The 27,498-nt window shown below is 45.3% G+C and overlaps 1 protein-coding gene across 1 annotated transcript in view; it reads left to right on the forward strand.

The window, feature by feature from the left end:
- The window catches only part of LOC126418839 (carboxypeptidase N subunit 2), a 160,699-nt gene that overhangs the window by 112,959 nt on the left and 20,242 nt on the right, over positions 1-27,498 (forward strand). The window contains exon 8 of the mRNA XM_050085817.1: positions 992-1,251. Within this exon, the coding sequence (XP_049941774.1) occupies positions 992-1,251 (260 nt within the window). The remainder of the gene's footprint in view (positions 1-991; positions 1,252-27,498) is intronic.

Raw genomic sequence — 27,498 nt, forward strand, 5'->3', positions numbered from 1 at the left:
ATCTGCTTAGTGTATTCATCTCTTGGTCTCCCTCTGCGATTTTTAGCCTCCACGCTGCCGTCCAGTGCTGAATTGGTGATCCGTTGATGCCTCAGAACATGGCCTACCAACCGATCCGTTCTTCTAGTCAAGTTGTGCCACAAACTCCTCTTCTCCCCAATTCCATTCAATACCTTCTCATTACTTATGTGATCTACCCGTCTAATCTTCAGCATTCTTCTGTAGCACCACATTTCGAAAGCTTGTATTCTTTTCTTGTCCAAACTATTTAACGTCCATGTTTCACTTCGATACATGGCTACACTCCATACAAATACTTTCAGAAACGACTTCCTCACACTTAAATCTATACTCGATGTTAACAAATTTCTCTTCTTCAGAAACGCTTTCCTTGCCCTTGCCAATCTACATTTTATATCCTCTCTACTCCGACCATCATCAGTTATTTTGCTCCCCAAATAGCAAAACTCCTTTACTACTTTAAGTGTCTCATTTCCTAATCTAATTCCCTCAGCATCAACCGACTTAATTCGACTACATTCCATCATCCTCGTTTTGCTTTTGTTGATGTTCATCGTATATCCTCTTTTCAAGACACTGTCCACTGTATTCAACTGCTCTTCCAAGTCCTTTGCTGTCTCTGATGGAATTACAATGTCATCGGCGAACCTCAAAGTTTTTATTTCTTCTCCATGGATTTTAATACCTACTCCGAACTTTTCTTTTGTTTCCTTTACTGCTTGCTCAATATACGGATTGAATAACATCGGGGAGAGGCTACAACCCTGTCTCACTCCCTTCCCAACCACTGCTTCCCTTTCATGCCCCTCGACTCTTGTAATTGCCATCTGGTTTCTGTACAAATTGTAAATAGCCTTTCACTCCCTGTATTTTACCCCTGCCACCTTCATTTGATATAGTTGGACGGCTGCCGCCCAGTAAGTTCGTGTACGGTGGCAGCAGAGTGTGGGTGTGGGTGTGGGTGTTGCAGCTGAGCGGGGAGGAGCTGCGCGGGCTGTGGTGCCTGCGCGAGCTGCACCTGGGCCAGAACCTGCTGTCGCGGCTGCCCGACGGCGCGTTCGCGCAGCTGCCGGCGCTGCAGAAGCTGTTCCTGTTCGCCAACACGCTGGAGCAGCTGTCGGCGGGCGCGCTGCGCGGCCTGCACAACCTCACCACCCTGCTGCTCAACAACAACCTGCTGCGCGGCTTCGACGGCCGCCTGCTGGCGCACTCGCCCAGCCTGCTCAAGCTGTCAGTACACACCCCGCACCGCGCCGCGCCGCGCCGCTGGCCTGGCTGGCCGGCCGGCCGTTAAAGCTGCAGCATGTCGAATAGGGGCATGCGACGCGTTCTGCACTACTGGCCATTAAAATTGCTACACCACGAAGATGACGTGCTACAGACGCGAAATTTAACCGACAGGAAGAAGATGCTGTGATGTGCAAATGATTAGCTTTTCAGAGCATTCACACAAGGTTGGCGCCGGTGGCGACACCTACAACGTGCTGACATGAGGAAAGTTCCCAACCGATTTCTCATACACAAACACCAGTTGACCGGCGTTGCCTGGTGAAACGTTGTTGTGATGCCTCGCGTAAGGAGGAGAAATGCGTACCATCACGTTTACGACTTTGATAAAGGTCGGATTGTAGCCTATCGCGATTGCGGTTTATCGTATCGCGACATTACTGCTCGCGCTGATCGAGATCCAAAGACTGTTAGCAGAATATGGAATCGGTGGGTTCAGGAGGGTAATACGGAACGCCGTGCTGGATCCCAACTGCCTCGTATCACTAGCAGTCGAGATGGCAGCCATCTTATCCGCATGGCTGTAACGGATCGTGCAGCCATGTCTCGATCCCTGAGTCAACAGATGGGGACGTTTGCAAGACAACAACCATCTGCTCGAACACTTCGAAGACGTTTGCAGCAGCATGGACTATCAGCTCGGAGACCATGGCTGTGGTTACCCTTGACGCTGCATCACAGACAGGAGCTCCTGCCATGGTATACTCAGTGACGAACCTGGGTGCACGAATGGCAAAACGTTTTTTCGGGTGAATCCAGGTTCTGTTTACAGCATCATGATGGTCGCATCCGTGTTTGGCGACATCGCCGTGAACGCACATTGGAAGCGTGTGTTCGTCATCGCCATATTGGCGTATCACTCGGCGTGATGGTATGGGGTCCCACTGGTTACACGTCTCGGTCACCTCTAGTTCACGTTGACGGCACTTTGAACAGCGGACGTTACATTTCAGATGTGTTGCGACCCATGGCTCTGCGCTTCATTCGATCCCTGCAAAACCCTACATTTCAGCAGGATAATGCACGACCGCATGTTGCAGGTCCTGTACAGGCCTTACTGGATATAGAAAATGTTCGACTGCTGCCCTGGTCAGGACATTCCCCAGATCTCTCACCAACTGAAAACGTCTGGTCAATGGTGGCTGAGCAACTGGCTCGTCACAATACGCCAGTCACTGCTCTTCATGAACTGTGGTATCGTGTTGAAGCTGCATGGGCAGCTGTACCTGTACACGCCATCCAAGCTCTGTTTGACTCAATGCCCAGGCGTATCAAGACCGTTATTACGGCCAGAGGTGGTTGTTCTTGGTACTGATTTCTCAGGATCTATGCACCCAAATTGCGTGAAAATGTAATTACATGTCAGTTCTAGTATAATATATTTGTCCAATGATTATCCATTTATCATCTGCATTTCTTCTTGGTGTAGCAATTTCAATGGCCAGCGGTGTACTTACACAGTATAGTAGGATGATATATATAGTACTACGGTTTGGGGGTAAACAGAATGCAAAATCTCGCACGCAGAGCTAGAGTGCGCACAGAATAACATGGCCGATAGACGCCCAATCTGCTGGGCACGCTTGGCGGTGGTGGTGGGATTTGGCGGTAGGTGCTGTAGGGGACATACCGAGCGCCGGAGGGAAGTGCCCCTCTAAACTGAAGGCTACACTCACATCTTTTGTAAATATTAAGTGGGGTCTCTCCACTCCTGCACTTGCACGGTGACCATTCAAAATCTACTCTATGCTCTGCTTTGGTTAGACTCTAAAAAGAACCACTTTGAAAACGCAAAAAAGCAGCAAATTATTTTCGCCTGCCTTGTTAACCGTTTGTAACTTTCAGAGAAGCGTCATGAATGGCGAATTTTGAATGAAACCTCTATTTCTCTTGTTATCAAATTAAAATTAGCTTCTCTTGGCGAAACACAGCAGAGTTTTACACAATACCACCTGACTGACAAGTTGTGCGAAGTGATACGAAATGGAACCACGTGATAACTGTGGTAGAGAAGACAAGTGGTCGACTGCGGTTTACCGGGAGAATTTTAGGAAACTATGTTTCACCTGTAAAGAAGACCGCATGTAGGCCACTGGTGAGACTTATTCTTGAGTACTGCTCGAGTGTTTGGGATCCGTACCACGTCAGACTGAAGGAAGATGTTGAAGCGATTTAGAGGCAGCCTGATAGATTTGTTACTGGTCGGCTCAAACACCATGCAAGTGTTACCGAAATGCTTTGGTAACTCAAATGGGAATCCCTGGAGTGAAGGTGATGTTCTTTTCAAGGAACAGTGCTGAGAAAATTTAGAGAGCTGGCTTTTGAAGCTGAGTGCAGAACGACTCTGTTGCCTCCAAGATATATTGCATGTAAGGACCACAAATGTAAGACACTACAAATTAGGGCTCATAGGGAGGAATATAGATAGTCGACTTTCCCTCGCTCTGTTTGCGAGTGGAAGGGGAAAGGAAATGACAAGTAGTGGCACACAGGGTACTCTACACCACACACCGTACGGTGGCTTACAGAGTAGCTACGTAGATGTAGATGTAGATACTCTGTAGACGCAACTGCGAGAGAATTAAGTTTATCAAGTGAGCAACTCACTAAAGTTAACATCAATAACTAATAAAAAAAGCACATTCTCGGTGCTAAAATAAGCGTGCAATGTCTTCACTTGTTGATCACTTGCTGTTCCAAAATGCGCATAATTTCTCATTTCATCAGTTATCGTTAGCCATTACATATTAAATTCTTCCGTCGGAAAAGTCTGTAGTGAGTGAAATAACATGGTAGATAATGAAGTTTTGCATAATAACAATACGGAAAAATAGTCTCCTCCTTGTGTGCTATCATTTGTCAAAAGTCATTTCGAAGTCTGAAATGGTTTATGAAATATGATGAATGTTGTGGATGCTTCATTCCAGCTTGCCGCTGGCATCTGCAGTCACAAATGTGTGTGCTACATCAGATCAGTTCTCTCGAGATTGGTGACAGATAGAGGCCTGCAGCCAAGTCCAAACAAAAATTCAATACGTTGTCTGAATTTCATATGCAGCAACATATTATGTAATATGCATCAAGCACAAAATCGTAGCGCCCCCCAATTTCCGTTGAAATCTTTTTCGAATTTTGCGCATTGTCTTACTTAAATGGAAATATCTCAGTAACAATGACCGTTAACGAAATGATGGGCACATCATCATGAAGCTGACATATGAAGCTATAAGTAACGCAAAAATGATTTTTTGCCAAGTAGTTTCTGTAAAATTGTTTGAGAAGAACTGCAGGTCGTGGGTCATGATTCTGCTATCGCAGCGCATCGGCAATCGGCAGAAAGTGGGCAAACCCTCACCTTCTGCCTGGCACTTCGGAGGAAAAGTGGTCACTGCACACTGACCACAGTATCCTGTGCAGACTCGACCACTCACAACAGCAACAAGGGTTCTAACACGGCTTGTCATGGAGTCGAAGTGAACAGTGATCATAGGGTACGTCATTCCACGATGTTTCAACTCTATGTGGCAGCTGCTCAGTTGCAGTGGGTGATGAGTGGAGGTTTGCCAGTCTCTCAGCAACTAACTACACGGTCAGATAGGTGACGGATCTGGAGAAAGTGTTGGCCAGGTCAACAGTCGAACACACAGCGTCTATAATCGAGGTAGGTCAGGATAGCACCGGCAACGAGCGGTCTTGCGCTATCGTGCTGAATGATAGCAGCGCAGACACCTCGAAGGTATGACATAGCTGGTACACTTTCTTCGATTCATTGATTGCTCAAGACCCAAATGAAAATTAAGCACCATTCGTAAAACTGAAATCCTATCTTCAGAGAATATTTAAAACAATTTTAGTGCTGACAAAAATATTTCGAGTAAAACACAACAACAGCCTTTAGGCTTCGTTAGAGCTTTGAGATTACAACTGAACAATTATTCTGAAGTGCTAATACCAAACCATCGCCCAAACTGAAGGCAATTTAACAAGAGTTATTAAGCAGGTTTTACACTTTACAAGAATGATAATTATCTCTACTAATCACACACTGAAAAGGGGAAGGATCAAGTCCTCCAAGAACTGCATCAAAGTCAAAATAAAAATTTACTAATGACAGCAGTTACAAAATAACGGCGGTAACATAAACACATCAACATCAGAATTAGTGCAAACCGCCTTAGCCTCTCTGGCGGGAGTATAAAACTATTTTGGGCACCGGCTGGTCAACCGAACCCTCGCACTTGCCTTTAGAATAAGCACGGGACCATAACATGTCTATAACACACAAAATACTCTCTTTGAAATACGCATGGCAATTAAATACCAATTCAAGGCTCTGACCGCTATATCGGGTGTGAGTTTAGCTTAGGACAGATCGACGAAACAAAATCTTCAGATGAGCGAGCCAAGAACACAGTGAATAATTAGTGTTAAGACGTTATCTGCCTCTACTTCCCCGGGAATAGTAAACAACTCGTGAGGAGGTCCAGAAAGAGGTCAGGTTAGACTAATGACAAATTTTAACATGGGAGAAGAGAGCGTACAGACGTACCAGAAAGTGCCAGAAAATTTAAGCAAGCTCTCTCACACTGCTTTTGAATTGAACACTCACAGCCCAGGACGAATGCGTCACTATCTTACCTGATAATTTGTAATGTTCCCATGAAAAGAAGTAAGGTACACAACAGAGCGGTCCCCATCAAGCAGGTCCTCTCAGTTCAAGATGCACAAATACGACGGTGAAATCAATATCCACAGCACGAATATCCTACACAGAAAATATTTAACAACGTCAATACCACCGGAAGCCGCAGCTTAAGGACCAGGTAGACATGGGTATAAGGATCTACCACACATAGGATACCTCTGAGTGGACACAAGTACCACGAATCCGGGAATACTTAACAACACAGGGAGGCTGAGCAGAACCACTCTACAGAACTTGGTAAAATATCTGTTATCCACAGTGCAAGTAGCGATTATCATGATTCTGATGGGGACAGTACTGCGGGGCCATGAAATAGCCTTTGAATTAACCTGCATCGACCACCACTGCAGCCGGCCGGAGTGGCCGAGCGGTTCTGGGCGCTACAGTCTGGAGCCGAGCGACCGCTACGGTCGCAGGTTCGAATCCTGCCTCGAGCATGGATGTGTGTGTGATGTCCTTAGGTTAGTTAGATTTAATTAGTTCTAAGTTCTACGGGACTGATGACCTCAGAAGTTAAGTCGCATAGTGCTCAGAGCCATTTGAACCACCACTGCAATGTACCACAGAAACGGACCTTAGTTCGAAGAAATCCACACCAAGTACGTCTTCACCGGATTCCTAGTCGGCGCTGAAGACAGCTGATCTTGGTGGCGGCAGCAGCGATGTCAGCGGACGCAACTGCAGCACGTCACACTTCCAACAGCCGATCTTGCTGCAGCAGACCAGACCATTCCGTCTGTTCGGCTGCGATCCAACCAGACGTCCCGACCAGCGTCACACCCTTCTCGGCCCGCGTCTTGTGTGACCGCGACGTCGTCTATCGAACGCAGGAGCCTTGGAAGCCAGAAGGCCACGGTCTAACACCGCACCGCTTCAGTCTGCATCTCCCTCCGCTTCGCCCAGCGCCGTACTGTCACATCCCCCCTTTCCAGCACAAGCGCGCCCTCTCGATGGCAAGTTCCGTACACCAGTATCTTTGTCTCAAAAACGTGCTGCAGTTTACCGATAGGTCATGGAACAGCTCAATGGCGAAGGGCTTTAATACGTCAGAAACGTAATCGTTACTGTGCAAATTACCGGCTATTCGAATTAGAGGTTGTGTAACCAATGGCACTCCGTACAGTCACACCATGTGGCGGTCCAGTATGACCGTGACGAATGGAATCTGGCAATGTTCGTTCTCCTTGGATACTCCACACGCAGATAGATCGTTTTTGATGCTGTATGCACAAGCAGGACCGACTGAAAAGAAATCGCCGGACCACTCCTGTGGAAAGTATTCGTGGCGCAGAAATTGCGGCAGTGGTCACCATGCTGGCAGTCCGTGGTGGTCCAAACGGCGGCGCACTGCCCATGTGGATGCGTGTCTTGCCGCGTACAAACCCATTTTCTGAAGCAAGTTACGTGATGTGACTTCACGATCCTGCACGAACAAACAAACAATACTTCTATCCTTTTGGGCGCTAGATACGGTGGGCCCTTAAGGTCACGTGGCGTTGAGAACGGCCCTCCTAAACCTATCGCTTCCGTATTCGCATGACAACTGTCGTATCCCGACCAACAGGAGCAGCAATATCGCAAAATGAAGATCCACAGTCTCGCTCTGCTATGATTCTGCCACCAACAAATTCAGACACGGTAGACGTGTCCCCTTCTTGTGCGACGCATAACAGTATCCCCTCATAAAGAGACACTATTCAAATGCGAGTTCTAAATCAGAAACACACTACATAATATTTCCTTATACACTCTGAAGCATTGAAAATAGTGCATGAAGAGGAGAGTATCAGATCGAAAGTTATTGAACATAATGATTCAGATGAGACATTCATTTTATCCCAAAATAAAGACAGATACAGTCAGTACAAGTAGACAAATACAGTGGCACATGGATAGTGCATGGAGCACCTTTTACTGCAATACATGCCGCAACATGGTCCGGCATCGAGTTGATTAGATGCCTGAAGTTGTCCTGAAGGATGAACACTTCTAACTAAAACATGTAAAGACTGACACAGAGACATCCGGCGTTTCAGCTGGTTCCACACATGCTCTATAGGGGACAAATCCGGGGAGCAAGCCGGTCATGGGAGTGTCCGAACATTACGCAGGAAGTCTTGAACAACTCAAGCTGTATGTGGACGACGATTAACTTTGCTGGGAAAGTGTGTCACAATAGATGTCGTTACATGATTAAAATTAGTGCTAAAACAAATCTTCATACTATCTGCTATACAAAATTATATATATACAGTTTTTACCTTTCTTCTTTCTCGGAGCACGAGAGTGTGTATAAAGAACGCAGATGGGATTACATCTACCTACTCTGTATGGTTTTGCTTTAATGCATGTGTCTATACTGCAGTTCTTGCTAATTTGACGTTCGGTGCATGCCGCATTCATGATATTGCAGTTTTAATTGGCAGCAGTTTATTTACTATCAAGAAACAGTTACTACTCTCATCCACGAGAGTTACCATTTAAGTTTTCATAATTGATATGTAACATAATATTGCTGTTTTAAAATTAGTTATCTGTTTTTGTCTGCATATACAGCGCGATTCAACAAAACAATGTTCTGAAGGTATGGAAATTTCATGTCAACAGTTTTGTTGATTGACTCTTTTACGACTTTCGTTAGTGTTTAATTCAGTGTCAGTGTCTCGGATCAGATCGCCCAGCTTTCGGTAATATGTCACTCACTACTTACAGTTGTTCAAAAAAGCATCCATTTCGTGCGTAACATGACGAGAGAGGATCGCCATGTGTCGTACCGTGAGACAGATAGTCTTATGCTTATCGAAGTGTGCAGTACGTCCGATATTGCACGAAGATTTAGCGGTGAAAAAGACCTCTTCCCGAAGAATTCCGTACAATCTGACCGAAGCTCAGAAACAGGCCCTTGTTAGTTCGTCTCAGGCATTGTTCACAAAATTATACCGAGGAGATCCAAAATCCGTATACACTATCTGATCAAAAGTAGCGTATCTGGACACCCAAGTGTAACACGGAACTGACCATTATACGTCGCGACAGGCGCAGCCGCCTGTATAATAACAACAGCGGAATTTGTCGGTCAGGAGAACTCGTTATCTTCGAATGTGAACCGGTCACTGGATGTCACTTGAGCAACAGATCCATGAGGGACATTTAAAGTCTTCTAAGGCTGCCCAAGTCAACTACTGGCGACGTGGTTGCCAAATTGAAACGCGAAGGAACCAGCACAGCTAAAACAAGGTCAAGCGGACGTTATGTACCGAAGGACCGGGTCGGTCGAGCACTGCGAGGAGAAGGGGGAGGGGGAATTAAACAGAGAAGGGGGGGGGGAAATTAAACAATCACATAAAATCTGTGGAAGGCATCACTCGCGAGTTCCAAAGTGTTACCAGGAGTCAAACTGACACACTGGCTGTGCGTAGAGAAGAATGGGCTACAAGGGTAGCCACACATTTCTACGCTCAACGCTAAGCGATTCTTGAGGTGGTGTAAGGAAAGCGAACGATGAACACTGGGGGACTGGAAACGAGTGGTCTGGAGTGATGAATCACGCTCTATCCTTTGACAGTCAGATTTAAGGGTTTGGGTTTGATGAACGTCTGCAAAACGGCACGCGCCATCATTTGCAACGCCAACAGTGAAGTACGAAGTAGGCGGTGCTACCGGATGGGGATCTTTTTTATGGTCACCATGTCATCCCCTTATTGCACTTAATAAAACGCCAAATGTGGGAGGGTATAAACATTATTTACAGCATTACGTACTGTGTATCTGGAGACTGCGTCAGTTGCAGTTCACATCATACTACACTGAAGCGCCAAAGAAACTGGTATAGGCATACGTATTCAAATACAGAGATATGTAAACAGGCAAAATACGGCGCTGCGGTCGGCAAAGCCTGTATAAGACAAGTGTCTGGCGCAGTTGTTAGATCTGTCACTGTTGCTACAATGGCAGGTTATCAAGATTTAAGTGAGTCTGAACTTCGTGTTACAGTCGGCGCACGAGCTAAGAGAGACAGCATCTCCGAGATAGTGGTGAAGTCGGGATTTTTGCGTACGACCATTTCACGAGCTTACCGTGAATATCAGCAATCCGGTAAAACATAAAATCTCAGACTTGGCTATGGCCGGAAAAAAATCCTGCAAGAATGGGACCAACAATGACTGAAGAGAATCGTTCAACGTGACCCTTCCGCTAATTGCTGCAGATTTCAATGCTGGGCCATCAACAGGTGTCAGCGTGCGAACCATTCAGTGAAACGTAATCGACATGGGCTTTCGGAGCCGAAGGGCCACTCGTGTACACTTCATGACTGCACAACACAGAGCTTACCCTTCGCCTGGGCCAGTCAACATTGGACTGCTGATGGCTGGAAAGATGTGGCCTGGTCGGATGAGTCTCGTTTCAAATTGTATCGAGAGTATGGAAGTGTACGGGTATGGAGACAACCTCATGAATCCACGGATCCTCCATGTCAGCAGGGGACTGTTCAAGCTGGCGGAGGCTCTGTAATGGTGTGGTGCGTGAGCAGTTGGAGTGATATGGGACCTCTGATACGTTTAGGTACGACGCTGACAGGTGACACATTCTGTCTGATCATCTGCATCCATTCATATCTATTGTGCATTTCGACGAACTTGGGTATTTCCAGCAGGACAATGCGACACCACACACGTCCCCGAATTACTACAGAGTGACTCCAGGAACACTCTTCTCAGTTTAAATACTTCCGCTGGCCACCAAACTCGAACATTATTGCGCATATCTGGGATACGTTGCAACGTGTTGTTCAGAAGAGAAATCCATACCCCCGTACTCTTACTGGTTTATGGACAGCCCTGGATGATTCATGATGTCAGTTCCCTCCAGGATTACTTCAGACATTACTCTAGTTCATGTCACGTGGTGTTGCGGCACTTCTGCTTCTCGCGGGGGGGATACACGATATTAGTCATGTGTACCAGATTCTTTGGCTCTTCAGCTTTATACAGATTTCATATGTACCCTAAATCCTACCCCTTGGTTGTCAGATTTCTGATTTATCCAGTTTATATCTGCAAAGCAGCACCTGCTGGTTATGGTCCTCCGTGGAAAATATTTCCCAGTTTCTCTATATGTGATGTGTCACCTGCGGAGGCGCCCAATGAAGAACCGGCAGTCCACTTCTTGGGGGGGGGGGGGGGGGGGGGGGGGAGAAACGGGAACACAGGTTTGACGTGCTGGCATATGCAGCACTGTTGGACATAACGGAAAATATGAGAGTCATCTCAATAAATTCAAAGATTCACATTTATTAAATTCTTATAATATCCGTTCTCGCATTTTTTTGGTATTTAATAACTGACTTCTGCAAAACACTGTATATTTCTGTTTCTTACACAATGTGTTTTGCAGACTCAGAAAAAATAGAAAGAGGAGCTTTGAACCTCAGCAAGATTATAATGCTGTAATATTTACGCCTGTGAAAATTAGACGTCAATAAAATCTGAGAAGGTGAAACTAAAAATCTTTGAGAGGTAAATTTTGAGAAAGTTCTTTGGAGGAACCCAAGATAAAACGACAGCTAAATGTCGAAAAACGCAGAAGTCTGTGGTTTATATGGAGAGCCAGACATTATATTCAAAATTGAATCTAGGATACTTGGTTTGTATGGATACACACATCACTATCCGGACGAAAGGATAATCCTCCAACTGTTTACGGAACTCATTAAGGACAAATATTTCTCAGAAGACCTCGCTTAATATTCTTTGAGAGCATGAGAAAAGATACGAAAATTCTATGAGCGAGGAAATGGGAAATAAAGTGCCAAGACAGAACTTTCTCGTAAGGCACTTTAAAATCAACAATTGAAAGCTTTCATAGCTGCTGAAGCTTGTAAATAATAATGATTTTCGAATATATTGACGAAAAAACGGAAACACAAAAAAGTAAGTAATGTAGGGAAATGAAATTTCAGAAATACATTTGCCTAAGTGACATACTTAAGTAATCACAGGTTAATGTAAGCGCACGATAAGCAATTGCAAATGTGAAATGCTGGTACATTAATAATCGGTGTAGCCACCAGAACGTTGGATACAAGCGTGCAGTCTTGTCTGCACTGTGTTACGTGTACACAGGTGCCGGGTGTCAGTCTGTGGGATGGAGTTCAGTGCCCACTGCACTTGCTCGCTCTGTACAGGGACGGTTAATGGTGTCAGTGGACGACGCTGGAGTTGCCTTTCGATGATATCCTATAAGTGCTCGTCTAGAGACAGGCCGAGGCAAACTGCGACACATGTTGGGTTATAACAGCCGTTATCCTGTTGGAAACAGCCCCCTGGAATGCTGTACATGAATGGCAGCACAACTGGTCGATTCAAGACTGAGTTACAATTTCGCAATCAGGGTGCGTGGGATAACCGCGAGGTGCTCCTGCTCGACACGAAACCGCACTCCACACCGTAGCTGTAGGTGTAGCTCCAGTGCGTCGAGCACGCGGGCTGGTTCGGCGCGGCTCCTCAGATGGCCTACTTCTGACCAACACACGATTGTGACTGGCACCGAGGGAGAACAAGCTCTCAACAGGGAACGTTAACAGCTCCCCAGCCTGCCCTCCAGCTAGCTTTCGTTTCACACCGTCGCAGATGGTGGCGGCTTGGGGTCACTGGAACATACGCTACAGGACATCTAACTCGGAACTTTCCTTGAAGTAACCGGTTTGTAAGAGTTTGTTGTGTCACTGGTGCTGCAGGTGCAGTACGAAGCGCGATAGCCACACGCCGAACACGACGGTGTTCCCTGTCGGTATTGCCACGTGGCCGTCTTCTCCCTACTGTACACTCTCGTGGCCGCCGCTGCCAGCAGTCATGAACAGTGGCTACATTCCTGCCGAGTCTTCTGCAGTTTCGAGGAAGGAACATCCAGCTTCTCGTAGCCCTATTACACGACTTCGATAAAACTCAGAGAGGTGCTGGTAACGGCATCTTCGTCGCTTTAATGGCTTTCTCGGCCATGATCAGCTCGACACGTTCAGCCTCAGAGGCAACTAACGCCCACGACTGCTGCAGCGAGTATGTAAAGCAAACGTGACTTGCGTCCTCATGGTAGCGTTATCAGCGCCACTCTTAGACGACTGGCGCGAAATTTGAACAGACATCATCTTAGTTGTAGAATTTTGGAACACGTATTATGTTCGAGTATAATGAGTTTTCTGGAGACCAGAAATCTACTCTGTAGCAATCAGCATGGGTTTCGAAAAAGACGGTCGTGTGAAACCCAGCTCGCGCTATTCGTCCACGAGACTCAGAGGGCCACAGACACGGGTTCACAGGTAGATGCCGTGTTTCTTGACTTCCGCAAGGCGTTCGATACAGTTCCCCACAGTCGTTTAATGAACAAAGTAAGAGCATATGGACTATCAGACCAATTGTGTGATTGGATTGAACAGTTCCTAGATAACAGAACGCAGCATGTCATTCTCAATGGAGAGAAGTCTTCCGAAGTAAGAGTGATTTCAGGTGTGCCGCAGGGGAGTGTCGTAGGACCGTTACTATTCACAATATACATAAATGACCTTGTGGATGACATCGGAAGTTCACTGAGGCTTTTTGCGGATGATGCTGTGGTATATCGAGAGGTTGTAACAATGGAAAACTGTACTGAAATGCAGGAGGATCTGCAGCGAATTGACTCATGGTACAAGGAATGGCAATTGAATCTCAATGTAGACAAGTGTAATGTGCTGCGAATACATAGAAAGAAAGATCTCTTATCATTCAGCTACAAAACAGCAGGTCAGCAAATGGAAGCAGTTAATTCCATAAACTATCTGGGAGTACGCATTAGGAGTGATTTAAAATGGAATGATCATATAAAGTTGATCGTCGGTAAAGCAGATGCCAGACTGAGATTCATTGGAAGAATCCTAAGAAAATGCAATCCGAAAACAAAGGAAGTAGGTTACAGAATGCTTGTTCGCCCACTGCTTGAATACTGCTCGCCAGTGTGGGATCCGTACCAGATAGGGTTGATAGAAGAGATAGAGAGAATCCAACGGAGAGCAGCAAGCTTCGTTACAGGATCATTTAGTAATCGCGAAAGCGTTACGGAAATGATAGATAAACTCCAGTGGAAGACTCTGCAGGAGAGACGCTCAGTACCTCGGTACGGGTTTTTGTTGAAGTTTCGAGAACATACCTTCACCGAGGAGTCAAGCAGTATATTGCTGCCTCCTACGTATATCTCGCGAGGAGACCATGAGGATAAAATCAGAGAGATTAGAGCCCACACAGAGGCATACCGAGAATCTTTGTTTCCACGAACGATACGAGACTGGAATAGAAGGGAGAACCGATGGAGGTACTCAAGGTACCCTCTGCCTCACACCGTCAGGTGGCTTGCGGAGTATGGATGTAGATGTAGATGTTTCAAATGTAGAAACACACCTACAAAGTGTAGTTTATGTAGCACGACTCCTTCTTTGTGTTGCGATTTTCTTTCCATCAGTGTATATTCCTTTCAAAGTCTTCCTTTCTGTATATAAAATAAGGAAAAGATATGGTACTTGTATTTTTTGCAGTCACGAAGAGACATTGCGCGAGGATATAACAGGACGGTCCGCTGGCTTCTGTTGTGTATTCGATTTTGTGCTCTTTATTTAAACTGTACAGTAGAAGATCTGATGGAACACATACAGACGTGTACAATGATAAGCGTCGCACTACACTGTGTACGTAAAATAAAGATTCGGTTTTTTTTCGTTTTGGCCCGAAACACACACAACCAAGAAACCCTGTTTAAAGCATCCCAGGCAAGACCAATGAAATATGAGTCACAGATAAACACCCAACGAGCAGACCAAAGGTGTACAAGCCTGAAGCGACATTCTGGTAAGTCATCATAGTGAGACGACCGTGGTAACGTTCACATATACCCACCACCGGCCGCAGGGTACGAAGCCAGCGTCTTCATTTGGAGGCCAAAACCAAGAGCATTCCCGTAGAAACACTGGTGGCAGGATCTGGAGTCTCGCACTGCTAGCGCCCAAGGCAGTGTGACAGTACTGTGTAAATTGAAGGTGGAGAGGGGAGAAAGGAAAGCAAGGGAAGGAACTGACGATATCAGCTGCATCCGGACCGGCAGAGGAAACGTGCCACACTGGGATTCGAACCTTGGATCTCCTGCTTACTGGGCAAAATGCGAGGACCATCTTGGCACGGTCCTCAGCCGATCCCCATGCTCACCTATCGCCAGTAATTATCCACAGTGTCCGGTCATGCCCTTCGTGCTGCCCTGGTGGTTGTGGAATCACAGCACAACGAGGAATCAGCTGTATGAATGTGTGGCATCTGTTCATTTGGAACATGCCCAAAAGAACAGACACCAGGTGGAATCCGCGGCTGCGATACATATTATATACATTCAAGGTTGAAGGGAGAGAAATGAAAGGAAGGGAAGAAACTGATATATCAGCTGCATACGGACATTATGCGGAATGGGTATCGACGAGTTAAAATGTGCGCCGGACTGGGATTCGAACCCACGATCTCCTACTGACTAGGCAGTTACATTAACCAATGCATCACCTGCATTACTACATCGCCAACGCACTGACCTCGAGTGTCCGTAGTCTCGTCGATTCCGACCCATATAGGACTATCCTGAATTACGTCTCGAATCGACGCCAAACAATCCTCGTAAATGCTGTTGACATAGTTTTTTCTAAGCGTATATTCCTTAGGAATATGTTTGCTTGGATAATTCTCTAGGAAGTTTTTAAATACTGGGTTGTTTAATGTGCATAAAGGTATGTCTCCAAAAACCACGCCATAACATAAATATTTCGAGAAAGTAGAACATAGGGAGCCACTGGCTGTTACATCAGAAAAAATTGTTGTTTGAATTCATTCTTTCTTGTAATATTTAACTTATGTTTTGTGGTAGAATTGTGCTGTGATATTAGAAACCGTTGCTCAGTCGACACGGACTTTTCACAAGCATTACAAAACACTACTTTAAAATCTGCACTCAAAGACTGGTTTGGGAAATCTTCAGTATATTTTTTCACTATGAAATACTACCGTTGCTTGTCCTTCGGCATTTTATGTGCGTATAAAAAACCACACGCACACAGACTGCGATACGCAACTTTTACACTTGAAAGAACGTATATGCGTGAATAACAAATGACGCTTAGCGGCAAACCTCGTCGTTATCAACAGTGAATGACACAGACTTGAAGTTATGCCTACTACTTGTGCAGGCGCGCGTCAGACGTTGGGCGTTGAACTATACACTCGAGTGTAACAGTGAGGAAACGTTTAAAGCTGCAGGCTTACTGTTCGCATCGCTGGCATGAAATAGCCCGCTTGATTGTAAGGCCTTACTGTTGCGCATTCCAATAGAATGATTAAATACACTCCTGGAAATGGAAAAAAGAACACATTGACGCCGGTGTGTCAGACCCACCATACTTGCTCCGGACACTGCGAGAGGGCTGTACAAGCAATGATCACACGCACGGCACAGCGGACACACCAGGAACCGCGGTGTTGGCCGTCGAATGGCGCTAGCTGCGCAGCATTTGTGCACCGCCGCCGTCAGTGTCAGCCAGTTTGCCGTGGCATACGGAGCTCCAACGCAGTCATTAACACTGGTAGCATGCCGCGACAGCGTGGACGTGAAGCGTATGTGCAGTTGACGGACTTTGAGCGAGAGCGTATAGTGGGCATGCGGGAGGCCGGGTGGACGTACCGCCGAATTGCTCAACACGTGGGGCGTGAGGTCTCCACAGTACATCGATGTTGTCGCCAGTGGTCGGCGGAAGGTGCACGTGCCCGTCGACCTGGGACCGGACCGCAGCGACGCACGGATGCACGCCAAGACCGTAGGATCCTACGCAGTGCCGTAGGGGACCGCACCGCCACTTCCCAGCAAATTAGGGACACTGTTGCTCCTGGAGTATCGGCGAGGACCATTCGCAACTGTTTCCATGAAGCTGGGCTACGGTCCCGCACACCGTTAGGCCGTCTTCCGCTCACGCCCCAACATCGTGCAGCCCGCCTCCAGTGGTGTCGCGACAGGCGTGAATGGAGGGACGAATGGAGACGTGTCGTCTTCAGCGATGAGAGTCGCTTCTGCCTTGGTGCCAATGATGGTCGTATGCGTGTTTGGCGCCGTGCAGGTGAGCGCCACAATCAGGACTGCATACGACCGAGGCACACAGGGCCAACACCCGGCATCATGGTGTGGGGAGCGATCTCCTACACTGGCCGTACACCACTGGTGATCGTCGAGGGGACACTGAATAGTGCACGGTACATCCAAACCGTCATCGAACCCATCGTTCTACCATTCCTTGACCGGCACGGGAACTGGCTGTTCCAACAGGACAATGCACGTCCGCATGTATCCCGTGCCACCCAACGTGCTCTAGAAGGTGTAAGTCAGCTACCCTGGCCAGCAAGATCTCCAGATCTGTCCCCCATTGAGCATGTTTGGGACTGGATGAAGCGTCTTCTCACGCGGTCTGCACGTCCAGCACGAACGCTGGTCCAACTGAGGCGCCAGGTGGAAATGGCATGGCAAGCCGTTCCACAGGACTACATCCAGCATCTCTACGATCGTCTCCATGGGAGAATAGCAGCCTGCATTGCTGCGAAAGGTGGATATACACTGTACTAGTGCCGACATTGTGCATGCTCTGTTGCCTGTGTCTATGTGCCTGTGGTTCTGTCAGTGTGATCATGTGATGTATCTGACCCCAGGAATGTGTCAATAAAGTTTCCCCTTCCTGGGACAATGAATTCACGGTGTTCTTATTTCAATTTCCAGGAGTGTAGAAGAAGTGGAGGAACAGAAATCATGTAATTATCTACGACGAAGATGGTTTATAACGTATCGTCTGTAAACTTCTTAGTGAGCTCTTACACTCTCGTTTCGACTGGTAGATTTCACGGACGTCGAGATTACCAACAACCTTCGGCATCGAAATAAATTGCGTTTTAGCTGCCTTAATTGAATATCGTGTTCATTATTACAAAGAAACTTGACAACAGCGTGTTTATAAATGTGCTGCCACGAATGCTCGTAACCTTGGTGAGACATTTCCGCTACAGGAGATGACTGGTAGGGAACGGGATGTTGACAGCAGTGGACAACATGTCAAAAACTGCTACCCCCCCCCCCTCCCCACCACTCCGAAAACATGATTTCAATGCTTCACTGTCCGGAATAGCGTTTACTTTGTTCCCTCTTCCCATAACCTGTGGGAAGCAACACTTAAAGGTTTTCAGGGTATCTGAAAGACTTAGGATGCTTTGCACAGTGAGATTTGTGTTTCCGGCTTGTCCATCCCGGGGCCAGGAATCGCGCTGTGAAGCATTATTTAATGAATTCTTTACTGCTGTTACGCTGTTACGCCTTAAAAAGATCAGCTTCATATAACGTAGCTTTGGAAATATTGATTTGTGCAATTCCGATACAAAAATATGGACTAAACTTTAAAATGTGAAAAATATAAACTAAACTTTGAAATATGGGAAAATATGGGAAATGAAAGTTACATTTTCAGACTCCAAATGTTATGAATTATGTAGAAAACTACAGAAAGAACGAAAATTACTTAAAACGAAAATATTTATGTACATATGAAATCGGGCCCTAGTTGCGAGGTATGAATACAATTGAAGCATCCGCTGTTGGGAGCACAAAGTAGTGACTGCGTAATTACCGAGAGATTCTTCAGTGAGAGTGAAGTAAACCACATTTTATCACGCGACCACGCCTTACACCACTGCTTCATTATATCGCTAAAAATGAACAGATAACGTGAATTAAAATTCATTAAAATTCTTATTTATCAGACTTTACATAACCGTCGCACGCTTGCCGTGCGACTATCGGCATGGCTTCCGAAAACATGGATCATTTGAAACAGAACTCGCACTTTTCTCGCATGACGTCATGAAAGCCATGGACTAAGTCAGTCAAGTCGATGGAGTATGTCTCGATTTCGAGAAGCATTTGACTCAATATCAAACGCTTATTAGCTTATTGTCAAAAGTACGATAGTATGGTTTATCAAGCAAAATTTGTGGCTGGAATGAGGATTTTTGATAAAGGAGGGCGTAGAATGTTATCGTCGGCAGGTATGGAATTAACTTCAGGTGTGGTTCACAGAAGTGTGGTAAGATCCTTGCTGTTCGTGCTCTTTGTTAATTATCTTGTGGACGGTATTAATAATATCCTCAGAGTTTTCGCGAATGATACAGTTGTATTCAGTCCGACCTTGATAAGATTTAAATGTGGTGCAAAGGTAGACAACTTGCTTCATATTTTCGGAAATGTAAAACTGAGCGTTCCATAAAACGACAAAAGTAGTATTCTATGATAACAGTATCTACGAGTCACAGTTGAAATTGGTCAACTCATACAAATTCCTTAGTACTTTGTAAGGATATGAAATGGAAAGATCACATAGGCTCAGCGGTAGGTAAAGCAGGAGGCAGTCTTTGGTTCGGTGATAGAATTCTAGGGAAATGAAATCAGTCTACGAAGGAGATTGATCATAAATCAGTTGTGCGACCCATCCTAGAGTATCGCTCAAGTGTATGGGACGGTACAAAATGCAGCCAACACTTGATGGTGAACGTATGCAGAGAAAGGCAGCTGTAATAATGTACTGCAGCCTACAATGTATCTCTCCCGTAGGTTTCGTGACGGCGAGATTAGATGAATTACAGTGTCCACAAAGGTATTTATACAGTCATTGTTTCTGCGCTCCATACGTGCCTAGATCGGGAAGAAACCCCAATATCTACTACTTTGGAAAGTGCCCTCTGCCACAATGTATCTCTCCCGTAGGTTTCGTGACGGCGAGATTAGATGAATTACAGTGTCCACAAAGGTATTTATACAGTCATTGTTTCTGCGCTCCATACGTGCCTAGATCGGGAAGAAACCCCAATATCTACTACTTTGGAAAGTGCCCTCTGCCACGCACTAGACAAAGGTTTGATAATGATGCAGTTTTAGGTGCAGATACAAAGTTGCCGAAAAGTTCTCTAACATTTTAAAATGCACTAACTCACGGTATAATGTAGGCAGGGAAGAAGAAATTGAAACACGTGCCTTGCCACAACTGAGAGGGACCTCTTGCGCACATCGCTTGGTGAGGATCGCGCTCTGAGCCTCCACGTCCGCCACGCTTGGCCTCCCAGGTCCCCAGACCTCAGTCCGTCCCGTGTCATCATCGGTTGTGTGGCTGCCTGAAACCCCGAGTCTACCGCGATCCTACGACCTCGTTGGGGATACGAAAAGACAGCAGGTGACGTCAGTTTTTCACCATACCTACTGAACAGACCATACAGTGCTGTTCACAACTTTGTCCCTCGGCTACAGGGATTGTTGATAAGCGATGGCTGACATGGCGAGCCTTTGCTAGAAAGAACACCGTCTTGGCTAGGAATCAATTGTTTATGCTAACTGATGTATTTGTGCAGATTGAAAAATTTGTACAGTGTAGTAGTGAACACATCAGCGTAATGAGCGGGCGCCCTGGGTACCATCCTGTTACAGTGGCTTTGTAGAAACGCATGGCCTGCCCCAGCAGTCCAAATTCCCATTCACGCCTCAGCTCACTTGGTATTTCCCCAAAGCCGAACAGCAGTGCAGAGGCTCTCCAACTGCATTAGAATAGCACCTCACCATCTAACGAAATGGAGGATCCTGCCTGAAACCCAGGCGCGGATGCTTTCAACAGATGATAGAATATGCTTCCAGAGGCCTTCTCATGTCCCAAAGATTTATGATGATCTATCGTAGACTGAAGTGATGAATGAAAAATTGTATGAAAAGGATTTGAAACTGGGTCTCTTGCTCATTAGGCGGATATGCTAACCATCACACCACACTGGCACAGCTGCAAGGACTACCAGAGCGCGCATCATTCCTCAGTCCAAATTGCCACTCGTGCCTCAGCCCACTTGGTAGGGACGGCACCGTGCTACTGTAGTCCGTGCAGTTACGCAAAGAGACTGCGTCAGGGTGGCGTACTGGTTAACGCGTCTGCCTATAATGGTTTCATGATAAGAATAAACCTGATGTAACAAACACAAACGCGATGATTCGTCATAAGCCGTAGCACACGTACACTGGTGGTGTTACGCTACTTATGCATTAGATATCTTATTACTAACTTACGTTACATCAAGGTTTAAGATATTCAAATGTATTAATAGTCATCAACGTTTTTCTTAATCACGTTTCAGCTACGTAGTTCTTATTTAAAAACTAGTTTACAGTCACAGCCTCTACAGCGTTGGGCTCTGATTGTTGCGCTGTTAATGTGAAGTATGAAAATGGCTGAGGCTGCTTTCTGTTCCGTAGTGAAACACGCCCCCCCCCCCCCCCCATGAACCATGGACCCTCCCGTTGGTGGGGAGGCTTGCGTGCATCAACGATACAGATGGCCGTACCGTAGGTGCAACCACAACGGAGGGGTATCTGTTGAGAGGCCAGACAAACGTGTGGTTCCTGAAGAGGGGCAGCAGCCTTTTCAATAGTTGCAGGGGCAACAGTCTGGATGATTGACTGATCTGGCCTTGTAACACTAACCAAAACGGCCTTGCTGTGTTGGTACAGCGAATGGCTATAAGCAAGGGGAAACTACAGCCGTAATTCTTCCCGAAAGCATGCAGCTTTACTGTATGGTTAAATCATGATGGCGTCCTCTTGGGTAAAATATTCCGGAGGTAAAATAGTCCCCCATTCTGATCTCCGGGCGGGGACTACTCAAGAGGATGTCGTTATCAGGAGAAAGAAAACTGGCGCTCTACGGATCGGAGCGTGGAATGTCAGATCCCTTAATCGGGCAGGTAGATTAGAAAATTTAAAAAGGCAAATGGATAGGTTAAAATTAGATATAGTGGGAATTAGTGAAGTTCGGTGGCAGGAGGAACAAGACTTCTGGTCAGGTGAATACAGGGTTATAAATACAAAATCAAATAGGGGTAATGCAGGAGTAGGTTTAATAATGAATAAAAAAATAGGAGTTCGGGTAAGCTACTACAAACAGCATAGTGAAAATATTATTGTGGCCAAGATAGACACGAAGCCCATGCCTACTACAGTAGTACAAATTTATATGCCAACTAGCTCTGCAGATGACGTAGAAATTGAAGAAATGTTTGATGAGATAAAAGAAATTCTTCAGGTAGTGAAGGGAGACGAAAATTTAATAGTCATGGGTGACTGGAATACGAGAGTAGGAAAAGGAAGAGAAGGAAACGTAGTAGGTGAATATGGATTGGGGCTCAGAAATGCAAGAGGAAGCCGCCGGGTAGAATTTTGCAAAGAGCATTACTTAATCATAGCTAACACTTGGTTCAAGAATCACGAAAGAAGGTTGTATACATGGAAGAATCCTGGAGATACTAAAAGGTATCAGATAGATTATATAATGGTAAGACAGAGATTTAGGAACCAGTTTTTAAATTGTAAGACTTTCCAGGGGCAGATGTGGACTCTGACCACAATCTATTGGTTATGAACTGTAGTTTAAAACTGAATAAATTGCAAAAAGGTGGGAATTTAAGGAGATGGGACCTGGATAAACTGACTAAACCAGAGGTTGTACAGAGTTTCAGGAAGAGCATAAGGGAACAATTGACAGGAATAGGGGAAAGAAATACAGTAGAAGAAGAATGGGTAGCTCTGAGGGATGAAGTAGTGAAGGCAGCAGAGGATCAAGTAGGTAAAAAGACGAGGGCTAGTAGAAATCCTTGGGTAACAGAAGAAATATTGAATTTTATTGATGAAAGGAGAGAAAAAAAATGAAGTAAATGAAGCAGGCAAAAAGGAATACAAACGTCTCAAAAATGAGATCGACAGGAAGTGCAAAATGGCTAAGCAGGTATGGCTAGAGGACAATTGTAAGGATGTAGAGGCTTATCTCACTATGGGTAAGATAGATACTGCCTACAGGAAAATTAAAGAGACCTTTGGAGATAAGAGAACGACTTGTATGAATATCAAGGGCTCAGATGGAAACCCAGTTCTAAGCAAAGAAGGGAAAGCAGAAAGGTGGAAGGAGTATATAGAGGGTCTATACAAGGGTGATGTAATTGGGGACAATATTATGGGAATGGAAGAGGATGTAGATGAAGATGAAATGGGAGATACGATACTGCGTGAAGAGTTTGACAGAGCACTGAAAGACCTGAGTCGAAACAAGGCCCCTGGAGTAGAACAACATTCCATTAGAACTATTGACGGCCTTGGGAGAGCCAGTTCTGATAAAACTCTACCATCTGGTGAGCAAGATGTACGAGAAAGGCGAAATACCCTCAGACTTCAAGAAGAATATAATAATTCCAATCCCAAAGAAATCAGGTGTTGACAGATCTGAAAATTACCGAACTATCAGTTTAATAAGTCACAGCTCCAACATACTAACACGAATTCTTCACAGACGAATGGAAAAACTGGGAGAAACCGACCTCGGGGAAGATCAGTTTGGATTCCATAGAAATACTGGAACACGTGAGGCAATACTGACTTTACGACTTATCTTAGAAGCTAGATTAAGGAAAGGCAAACCTATGTTTCTAGCATTTGTAGACTTAGAGAAAGCTTTTGACAATGTTAACTGGAATACTCTCTTTCAAATTCTAAATGTGGCAGGGGTAAAATACAGGGGGTGAAAAGCTATTTACAATTTGTACAGAAACCAGATGGCAGTTATAAGAGTCGAGGGGCATGAAAGGGAGCAGTGGTTGGGAAGGGAGTGAGACGGGGTTGTAACCTCTCCCCGATGTTATTCGATCTGTATATTGAGCAATCAGTAATGGAAACAAAAGAAAAATTTGGAGTAGTTATTAAAATCCAGGGAAAAGAGATAAAAACTTTGAGGTTCGCCAATGACATTGTAATTCTGTCAGAGACAGCAAAGGACTTGGAAGAGCAGTTGAACGGAATGGACAGTGTCTTGAAAGGAGGATATAAGATGAGCATCAACAAAAGCAAAACGAGGATAATGGAATGTATTCGAGTTAATTCGGGTGATGCTGAGGGAATTAGATTAGGAAATGAGCCACTCAACGTAGTAAAGGAGTTTTGCTATTTGGGGAGCAAAATAACTGATGATGGTCGAAGTAGAGAGGATATAAAATGTAGACTGGCAATGGCAAGGAAAGCGTTTCAGAAGAAGAGAAATTTGTTAACATCGAGTATAGATTTAAGTGACAGGAAGTCGTTTCTGAGAGTATTTGTATGGAGTGTAGCCATGTATGGAAGTGAAACGTGGACGATAAATAGTTTGGACAAGAAGAGAATAGAAGCTTTCGAGATGTGGTGCTACAGAAGAATGTTGAAGATTAGGTGGGTAGATCACGTAACTAATGAGGAGGTATTGAATAGGATTGGGGAGAAGAGAAGTTTGTGGCACATTTTGACTAGAAGAAGGGATCGGTTGGTAGGACATTTTCTGAGGCATCAAGGGACCACCAATTTAGTATTGGAGGGCACCGTGGGGGGTAAAAATCGTAGAGGGAGACCAAGAGATGAATACACTAAGCAGATTCAGAAGGATGTAGGTTGCAGTAGGTACTGGGAGATGAAGGAGCATGCACAGGACAGAGTAGCATGGAGAGCTGCATCAAACCAGTCTCAGGACTGAAGACCACAACAACAACAACAGTGAAAGACGCACGTGGAACACGGTTAAAAAGTGCCAAGAAATAGGCTGTTCTTAATGTTTTTCGTAAATGTACGGAGATGCCATGAATTTTGTTTATACTGTAGTTATACAAATCAACGTCGAACGTGTAGCGCCTTTGGGAGCAAAACGGAATGTACTAAATGCGGTTATTTGTGCGTTGGTTCAAACCTCCCCAGTGTCATTTGTTTTTTCTCGTTCAGTTTGAAATACCTACATCTCGTGATTATAAAACTCGTCATTTTCATGAATAATGCTCGTCTTCTTGTTTCTAATTACACAATGGACTCGAAATTACTGTTTCCATTTCAAATACAAATCCTTAGTTATCGATGTTTTATGAAAGTCTGTTGATAAAAGTTGTTTAAATTAAGAAAACATAATTTAATTTTTTAAGGCAAAAACGAAAAACCAAAATGCCTTTATTTGGGCTATGTCCATCGTTTTATACCACAGAGGTACATAAGTATCGCAGAAACATGAGAAACTATGATTTTCACAGCATCGAGCGCATCATACAAATGCTGCATTTTTACATTTACCACTGTACCATTACAATGTAAACCAAACAGAAGTGATTTGGAGCCAAACTGCGGGATTTGGTCCGAGAAGTAACAAGATTGTTAAGCTGCCAGTCGTACTGCAAACTAACGCATGCAGTTTTTTCACACGTCACTGCCGAACGCTGGCGGGGTATAGAACGGCTCGTCATAAAAGAAGAGAAAATTCCGCGCCTGGTTGACTTCGTGGATTCTGTTCTTGATAGGCTCGTTATCAAAGTAGCAGGTGACACTTTCGGAACTGAAATGTATTTCTCGGTTTCGGATTAGGAAGGAGCTAAGAGATTACCGGACGACTCACTGAAAGTAATACCTTCAGTAGCTTTAATATTCTCTTACGTTACACACAGCTCATGCAGAAAAATTACCCTATGGTTATGTCAGGAATTTTCATCATTCTTGTTTATAATTACAGTAGTACGTTGGCTAAAAACGACAACGTGTTGCGGTTTTCGTCTAGTAGTCTAAGAAGCGTACTGTGGGAGATTTGCAGTGTGTTATTTCATTCTGCTTAAAAATTAAATGACATTCGAAGCCGTATTGCTACTCTGCTCGTCTCTTTTTACGTGTGAACGGCAGCTGGCCACGACACTGCAGGCTAGCTGTGTGAGCGTGGGGTTGCTCTGAGATTTCATTCTGCGCAACGGATTACTTTGAGATGTACCCTTTACCCTGTGGCTCCTGCAAGATGCAATTGCCACCCGCACGCTACTACAGAAGTCAGACTGGCGCTCCTAACGTTCTAAAGAGAAATGCCTGAAAAACTTTCAGCAATAAATATCTTCTGGAGTCGTCCGCTGTAAGGAAATGGCACAAAAATTCACAAAATTTCTTACGTAACTAGTGGGTATTGAAGTAGTGCTAGTTAGTGTAACAAAAACATGAAACTAACGAAAATTATTGTTTATTTTGCAAAAATTCTGAGAAATCACAATGGAACTTTTAGTTATGAACTGAACAAGTTATTTCCGGGTTCCTTTTGGAATGTGAAGCTACCTCTCAAGGATTCGCTAATGAAATTTCTATACAAAGTTTAAGATTGTTATTGACTTGGCAGAATGGCTGAGAGCCGAGCCTACTCAACTTGAATAATTATCCGTTACAATGTTCCTAGGTACGGTCGAGGCTGTCGCGTGTGAAATGCAGTGAAGTGTACTGTTGTGGAGGAAGTATGGGGCTCGCAAGAGCTGTAGCGCACAATACCGTAAGCTGCGATGACTGCTGTCTGTGCCGCTCGCTGCTGACAAATAAGATAACTCTCGTTCTATCTCGATTGACCTTCGTCAATCATATTCTCCCTATGCCTTGATGAAGTCAAGGACTCCTGTTCGCCCCTAGTCTAACTACTGGCGTGGTACACCAGTCAGATAACCAGTCCACCGTGCCCAAAATTCGCTCGCAGGCGTTTAACTATAACTCTGTCCGTTCACACCGCACAATAAGTGTGTCGCCCAACACAGTGAACAACACTTAATCGCAAGGACTCAATATAGAGTCGCCCTTTGATTCGCTCTCGACAGAGGTGCTCTCCCAGTGAAGTACTGAGGAGAGACTTGTTCCTCGCTCTTTGAGTACACGTACGAGCGCGCACGCTCTTGTTACGTGTTCTCGCTCCAAGAGCAACAACGGGATGGCCCCTCTCCACGTCAGACGTGAAGGGGTATATCTTTCGGTCTCTTACATTACCCCTTCAGCTCAAGGCGTATGGAATATCGTCTGCCAGTCAGCATTGCTCTTCTAAAACGGGAGAATGACGTTTCGTTTAGGGCGACCAATCTGGAAACTTGTAGCATCGGCGTTTGGCGTTTGCTGTCTCCCTGTGAAAACTTCTGAAACTGCGTGCTATGTTTGTAAAGAATGCGTAGGCTGGGCGCTCCCACACAATGTAGCAGAATTTGCTTTTAAGTCGAACATGGGGTCGTTCTCCTCTTTCACTCGGGCAAACGCTGTCCACTCCACGGGCGGTCGCCGTCCGACATAGATAGGCTGAACCGTCCTCTGAAGGGACCGGCCTCTCAGTGTGCGGTGTTTGCCTCTGCCGAACTAAAAGCTCTTGTGGCCGTTGTGTCTTGAATGTGTGTGTGTACGCCAGCCTCGAGTATCTCAACCCCGGTGTGCTTACTTGTTATTTGATTATCGTTTACATGAATTCACACAACATTGACTTTATCTTATCGAGTTTGGGTTCGAATGAAGCGTCTTGATGTGGGAAATATGATTGTGAG

The sequence above is a fragment of the Schistocerca serialis genome, chromosome 9, assembly GCF_023864345.2.
Source record: "Schistocerca serialis cubense isolate TAMUIC-IGC-003099 chromosome 9, iqSchSeri2.2, whole genome shotgun sequence".
Taxonomy (NCBI): Eukaryota; Metazoa; Arthropoda; class Insecta; order Orthoptera; family Acrididae; genus Schistocerca; species Schistocerca serialis.